General features: G+C 41.5%; 1 protein-coding gene across 1 annotated transcript in view; it reads right to left on the reverse strand.

Annotated features, from left to right (window-relative positions):
• BTBD16 (BTB domain containing 16) overlaps positions 1-6,834 on the reverse strand; it is a gene marked incomplete at both ends in the record, with an annotated part of 47,543 nt that extends 40,709 nt beyond the window's left edge. Inside the window, 7 exons of the mRNA XM_084633027.1 lie at positions 965-1,108; positions 1,262-1,338; positions 1,450-1,570; positions 3,664-3,820; positions 4,416-4,496; positions 5,974-6,040; positions 6,719-6,834. Of these exons, the coding sequence (XP_084489153.1) occupies positions 965-1,108; positions 1,262-1,338; positions 1,450-1,570; positions 3,664-3,820; positions 4,416-4,496; positions 5,974-6,040; positions 6,719-6,834 (763 nt within the window). The remainder of the gene's footprint in view (positions 1-964; positions 1,109-1,261; positions 1,339-1,449; positions 1,571-3,663; positions 3,821-4,415; positions 4,497-5,973; positions 6,041-6,718) is intronic.
• Between the last annotated feature and the right edge of the window lie 693 nt (positions 6,835-7,527).

Below are 7,527 nucleotides of genomic sequence, written 5' to 3' on the forward strand. Positions count from 1 at the left end.
GCAAATTTGCGGATGATACTAAACTGGGAGGAGTGGTAGATACGCTGGAGGGGAGGGATAGGATACGGAAGGACCTAGACAAATTGGAGGATTGGGCCAAAAGAAATCTGATGAGGTTCAATAAGGATAAGTGCAGGGTCCTGCACTTAGGACAGAAGAACCCAATGCACAGCTACAGACTAGGGACCGAATGGCTAGGCAGCAGTTCTGCGGAAAAGGACCTAGGGGTGACAGTGGATGAGAAGCTGGATATGAGTCAGCAGTGTGCTCTTGTTGCCAAGAAGGCCAATGGCATTTTGGGATGTATAAGTAGGGGCATAGCGAGCAGATCGAGGGACGTGATCGTTCCCCTCTATTCGACATTGGTGAGGCCTCATCTGGAGTACTGTGTCCAGTTTTGGGCCCCACACAGAAGGATGTGGATAAATTGGAGAGAGTCCAGTGAAGGGCAACAAAAATGATTAGGGGTCTGGAACACATGACTTATGAGGAGAGGCTGAGGGAGCTGGGAATGTTTAGCCTGCAGAAGAGAAGAATGAGGGGGGATTTGATAGCTGCTTTCAACTACCTGAAAGGGGGTTCCAAAGAGGATGGCTCTAGACTGTTCTCAATGGTAGCAGATGACAGAACGAGGAGTAATGGTCTCAAGTTGCAGTGGGGGAGGTTTAGTTTGGATATTAGGAAAAACTTTTTCACTAAGAGGGTGGTGAAACACTGGAATGCGTTACCTAGGGAGGTGGTAGAATCTCCTTCCTTAGAGGTTTTTAAGGTCAGGCTTGACAAAGCCCTGGCTGGGATGATTTAACTGGGAATTGGTCCTGCTTCGAGCAGGGGGTTGGACTAGATGACCTTCTGGGGTCCCTTCCAACCCTGATATTCTATGATTCTATGATTCTAATCTTCTCCTCTCCAAGACAACACCACAAGACTTCTGAATTTTTTCATTAGGCACTACTAAGAATACCTTTTTTGCTTTTGTGCTGGCTTTCCAAATCATTTATGTTCACTGGCTCTACTGCAGAAATTAAAAGCTGTGACAGCGTCTTGGATTTAAATAAATAGATACGATGAAGCTCCCATAAGAAGCCCAGGCACTCCAAGGCCACATCTAAAGAGACAGAATAGTTGGGTAATTATAACACTTGTGTTAAAATTCAGATTCTGATCCTAGTTACACCAGTGAGAATGTGGAGTAACTCCATGGAGCATTTTTTATTCAGATCATTATTTCTGTGACAGTATTTATCTGAGATGACCTCACCCGGTTCCATATCTTCTGTCATCTTCTGCGTGTGGGAAAAGATGACTTCTTTTGTGCAGGCTTGATTGGAGTGTACCCTCAAAGAAGAAAAGTTGAGGCAAAACCAACATTAAACATATTTATACATATTTCTCCTCTTGGTTTTTTTTTTTAGGCTAGTATAAAAAGACATAAGAAACATTTGTTACCTCTCCAGCTCATCGCCGTTCTGAGATTGTGGTGATAAACGTGGGCAATGGTCTTTTGTTTCAAGTTCCAGATCCGATGTCTGAATCTTTGGTTCATCAGACAGGGACACAGGTGTGTCAGCTGAAGAATTAAGGAAAGCACATTTCCTTATTATTGACTCAATGTATGTTGGGTAGGAAAATCCCAGGCAATGTCAGTTTAGCAAAACAAGACTTTTTTCCCACTCAGGAAAAATAGTTGGATTGATCACATTGTTACTTAAGAACTCAAAGGGTTGAGTTCTTGATTCACAATTACAGGCTCTTTACAGTTTTCACATCATTCACAGAGGAAAATAATACTTTACTATCTTGTCAGAATTCAAATATAGCATGATTAGGGCTCCTATGTGCTATAGTAAAACAAATAATATTCTTGGGGTGAAGATGGCTAAGGCACGAGTATGGGGAGTTCAGTTCAATTCCTGGCTCTGCTAAACACATCCTTGGCTGCTCTTAGGCAAATCACTTAGGCCTTGATTTAGCAAAGCATTTAAACCCCATCTTAATTTTAAGCCCAGGATTAAAGCCCATGGACTTCAATAGGATTTAAAAATGTGTCTAAAGTGAAGGACATGCATAAGTGCATTGTTAAATAGGACTTTGCACTGCCTAAAAGAGCTTTGCCAAACTGGAGTGTAAAAAAAAAAAAATCTATCCTTGCCTCAGTTTCCCCATAATGAAATGGGAATAATGGTCTAATTAACTGGCCATAGGGCACAGTTGTAGTTCCAACTAGTGAAGGAGAGTAACAACTGTGAGCTTTTAGGCAGCTGCAGCTTTGCCACCATTCTTGCCCAACCTCAAAGGTGTATTGTGTGGCTAAGTTCATTGCTATGTAAAGCACTGTACAATGCAAAGTATTATTTACCACTGTATTTCTAGATAACTAAATCCTCTCTGCATTGACTTATAGCTGAAAACCCATGTCTCTGATGCGAATTGTACCTGTACTTTTAGTTTTGCCAGGGATTAGGCCTTTTTGCGGACCTATGGGTTAATAATGGCTTCACCTAAATGCACTGATAATCTTTTAGGAAGGGACCCTTAAAAGATTTGTTCAAACACGTTGCCATGTGATGAAAGACAGCTGTGACTAGGGCTGTTACAGTGGTTCAGATACCAACACAGAACTCCGTCCTCACAAAAAAAACCTTTCCCCCAGAACTGGAACCTCTTTTGAGGTTCTGAGGTGCTCAGCTACTGCGCCACCCAAAGCTCCCTCTTGGCTGGGGATCCACTCCCTTGGTCTGCAGCTGCAAAACCAGAAATGCTTTGCTGGGCTCTTTTGCTGCTGTCGAGTCTCTGAATGCTCCAGAAGGCTGTTGTTAGATCTGTTCACCATCTCTGGTCTTTGCTCCTAAATACTTTAGTGTTTAAATGGACAGCAGCAGCATTTCTGTGTCTCATTGCCAACGCCAAACATGCAAAATCAAGTCCGTTCCAAAAAGGATGAGACTGGCCTTTTTTTTTTTAAGAAAGATTTTTTTAAAAAATAATAAATTTGGAGTTTTTTTCTTTGATGTCTGGTTTTTGAGTTTTTACAGTACAGGTGGTCACATTTTCAAGCTCTTCCTTGCAACCACAAGAATTAGAAACATATTTTTTTTAATGAAAGCTGAGACTCTCGTGTACTCGGTTGTCTCCAGAAATTGGGGCTTTAAGTCACACAGCAAATATGCAAAACTCACAATAACATTGCGAGAGCCAGCAACATTGCGTTGCTGCAGAACGAGAGGGTAAGGAAGCCATCTGCCTCCAGAAGAACAGCCCTACAGAGGTTGGGGAGGGAAGTGTGCACCAGCTGGTATGTCAAAGACATCACATCTATTGCTCAGCTCTAGCAGTAGGTTTACAGGCCAATTCTGAACATCCAAAGAAGGAGAAGGGATCAATTGGCTGGTTCCAAACATCTAGGAGGGTGTATAACAGCCATCTATTCATCCCTGGAATAATAGACTAGATCTGAAGGTGGTGGTTGATCGGATGGATTTTCCCCAAGTACCAAGTGGCACCCAGTTGCCGTGGGTTTTAGTTGGGAGGATGGGGGACTCTAAGTTCAAATCCAAACTTACCCAAAGTTCAGGAGTGTTTGGAGTGGAGATTTTCTTGTGGGCACATTTCTATTGAAAATGCATGAGAAATAGCAAATCATGCTTTCTCCTGTCTCCCTACCTGTCATCATCCTCTTCAGGGTCTCGTTGAGGCAGACTCTGAAAGCCTTATTGGCTTGTGCGGTTCCTAAGAGATCACAGCTTAGGCTGTAAGGGAACTGCCAGCGATTGGTGAAACCAGCTTGTATGCGGAAGTAACGTCTCAAGGGCAATGGAGCCTTAAACAAACATAACGATAAATCTTTGTAATACGTGTTTCTCAAGGTCTGGGTTTCTGCACCAAGAGTGTTCTTGGAGCACAGAAGCAAGCACTCTATCAAGTCAAAGCTACAATATGTACACCAGTCATCACTTCTCAGAATGGAGATGGGTGAAAACCAGAATTATGTAGTAGCTTCTCTTCCCTGACCTAGAGGTTTGGGAGATCTGATCAGATAGGACCCACATATACCACACTAGTCTTGGTTTTACTAAGCCAATACCCATCTGAAAAAGTTATGCAAACCCACCTTACTTAGAGTCTCTCTCTGACTTCTAAACTCAGTTCTTATCCCAATCAAAATTCCACTACAGGCATTGACATTCACTTGGCTTCATAACAAAAGCATAAAAAAATGCACATTTAATTTAGTTACTGTGTGAAACAATAAATTGGCCCTGGGTCACTGGTAATATATGTGAATCTTCTGATATGCTTAGGCTGAATTCTGAGATTATAACAAAACTTGAAACTAGAGGCCTTTCAAGGTCATAACAGACATTCTGCATTGCTCCAGTTATTGCCACACTTATTTACTTGCACCATTCTCTTACCCTGCTTTCTGCAAATTCAATGGGAATTTTATACATGTATGGTAGAAAGAGCAAAATATTGGCGAGAAGTGTTGATTGGGTCTGAAAAGAAAATTTTGCCCTTAGTACAAACATGTATATGCTTATATGAGAATTATTCCAAGATTTTCTCTAAGATGGCTTTGCCTTTTTCACTGTTTGATTTATGCTGTTTGGAGGTGTACTTATTTAACTATTAGTGATCAAAATGAAATAATTTGGTAGGCTGGTAAATTATTTTGTACCTCACTGGATGGAAGGTTGGATTTGTGGGCACTTGATGGTGCATTGGGCCCACAAACAGGCAGTGGAGTGACAGGCAGGTTGCAGCTGGGCTTTAGGGACAAAGCTGTCCGTCTTTGATGGTATGGGAAGAGGAACATGTTGTGGGGGATACTTACATTCATCTACTGTACTGATTATTGCTTTAGGGAAGAATGATCTTTGTTGAGGCTTGCACTGAGGTGAATTTGAGAGTCAGGATTTAGCAGGAATGCTGGTTGGATGCGGGCCAGTGGTGTCAGACATAAAGGAGGTTTGGTTTGAAATGCTTGCAAGGCAGCTAGGACAGGAAGCTGTCAAATCTCCTTATGTGGATCATGTCTGGAGAAGTGTGAACCAGGACATCGCTACAGTCTTATTGGACACAGGTGATACAATCACTGCATGCAGGAAAATCAGGTACAATGGTCTTGAGCACTACAGGGAAACTGGGCTCATTTATCAAACATGGAGGCCAATTTGTGGTTAGGAGAACTTAGAGATTGGATTGATGGAAGGCAGATACCAGGCACTGGGTGGAGGAACACGCCAAGCTAATTGCTGGCATCCCAGTGACCGTGCAGGTGAGATGCTCAAGGGTGTTCTCAGAGACAAGCATGGATGAAAGACCCTGGAGAGGACTGGTGGACTCTGTTAGCCTGGAGGAAGAAAGAGACCCCTTAAATTTTCATTGACTGAGGTGCTGTCAACCCTCCTCACAGAAAGGATCCAAAGGTGGGCTGAATTGTAGGGATTGGGTTGAATATATATTTAGTAAGAGGCCATTTACGAGGCCAGAGGGTAGTTTAGACCTCCCTATTAAAGTTAAAGCATAATAAAATGATGGCTTTCGGGCTTTGAAACCTACCCCTGCACCATTTCTGCATTTGCAGATCAATGGCACTTTGAATCTCATCAACTTCACAACTCCAAAAAGCTGGAGTGAAATCTGCAATCTTTGCCACCTAATTATCCTGTGTCACAATGGATTCGCCTTTAAGAACTGAATTACAATTACTACAGTTCTAGGGTGTCTATTGTTTTCAGGAGCCTGCCTATACAACAGTAAATACATATGTGTAACTCCCATTAGCATTATTGGTAGTTATCCTCATATATATGCTATCAATGAGAGAATAGATCATAGTCTTCAGTGCTTATAGCTACAAAAATCAATAACTGTCATATGTTTGGGAGTGACAGTTTAGAGATTCTTATGCTATTTAGACGTTTTAACTCTAACAAGACATAGGCATCAATCTGAAGATATTATACCTACCTTGGATATTTTCTTTTCACTTGGGGAAAGTCCTCCCAGGGCTGCAAAAGGGACTGAGAGCAAATAGCTGAGAGATAACGGAACACAGTTAAAATTTCAAAAAAACAACAACAACAACAAAAAACCTCTGCAATGGTTCTGTTCATGTCAGTAAAGCATGAGACCAAAACTAGATTTTAAAAATTCGTAACGTTCTTCACATTCTCTCTACTAGAGAAGGATCAAATTCTACCCTTTGATTTGGGTGCGCAATTCCCAGGGAATTAATGGGAAATGCATTGCCAGTTCTGAAGACAGAATTTGACCATTTCATATTTAAAATCTATGGGCCCTGGGATGCTCAGCACCTTTGAAAGTGAGATCGTGGAGGTCTCAGATTGAGGCACAATGAATTAGTGAGCACATTTGAAAATTCGGCCTTAACTTTGTGCCTTGGTTTCCACAGCTATACAATGGGGATATTTTCCTCCCAGTGCGGTTTTTTTTAGGCTAAATTCAGTAATGGCTGCAGAGCCCTAGAAGCCCCGTAGATAAAAGGAGGAAAATGCGAGTATGTGAGACGTCAGAAGGAAGTTTTCCTGCAGCATGCATGTATCAGTTGCATAGTGTTGCAGGAATCATTTGAAAACAAAAGTCAATTCTGTGAGATGGGAAGTGATCTCTCTTATTAGACAAGGAATCATCATTCAGCAGGAAATCTCACTGCTCCTTTCAAATATATCTGAAAACATTCACTCATACTTACCAATCTGCTGGTTTAGTATCTAATGAAGGAATCTTGGGAACAAAAGTAGTAAACTGTGCTAACTCTAGTGATTTCTGACTGGAGACTAAACCAGCAGTAGTCTTTAAATTCGCCATGATGAATGCTGTTAATAATGGTAAACTTTCTTATGTATTGCTGGTCTTAAACGCAGCTGGGGAGGGTTGGGGACTAGCTGCAGAAGGATCACAGCCCCCTTCCCCTGCCATCCACTGCCTTGCAGTTCTTCTAGACAGGCTATTGCATCATGTTTCCATGGAAGACACAAGACACAGTCTGTATTGGAACACAAGGGACCGTTCTAGTGGTCATCAGACGCAGACAGTTTGTTACTATGACAAGTTCTTCCTATTATGACATCATGAAATCCTTGAAGAAATGATGTATAAAGCATCCTGCAGCTACATTGTAATAGAAACATCCCCATTTGATAATTCCCCATTGACAACTAGTATTTGAGATGTCATTTATCCAGTTCTTAATCCATTTAATGTGTGGTTTTTTATATGATATAGACCTAACTTTTAAAATCAAAAAGCGTTACAGAAGTCGATGTACATCACATCTCTGCAGTTATCTTTTATCAATCAAACTTGTAATTTCAAAGAAGGCAATCAGGTTTGACAAGACTGTTTTCCATAAAACTCTGTTGAGTAGCATTAATTATATTCCTACCCTTTAATTCTTTATTGAATCATTCCTCAGCTTTTCCATTATTTTGTCTGGGACTGATGTCAGACTAAGTGGCCTATAGTTACCTGTACCTATGCATTGCATCAGAAGAACTGTGC

This window comes from Lepidochelys olivacea (genome assembly GCF_965140295.1).
Source record: "Lepidochelys olivacea isolate rLepOli2 genome assembly, chromosome: 7".
NCBI classification, from domain to species: Eukaryota; Metazoa; Chordata; order Testudines; family Cheloniidae; genus Lepidochelys; species Lepidochelys olivacea.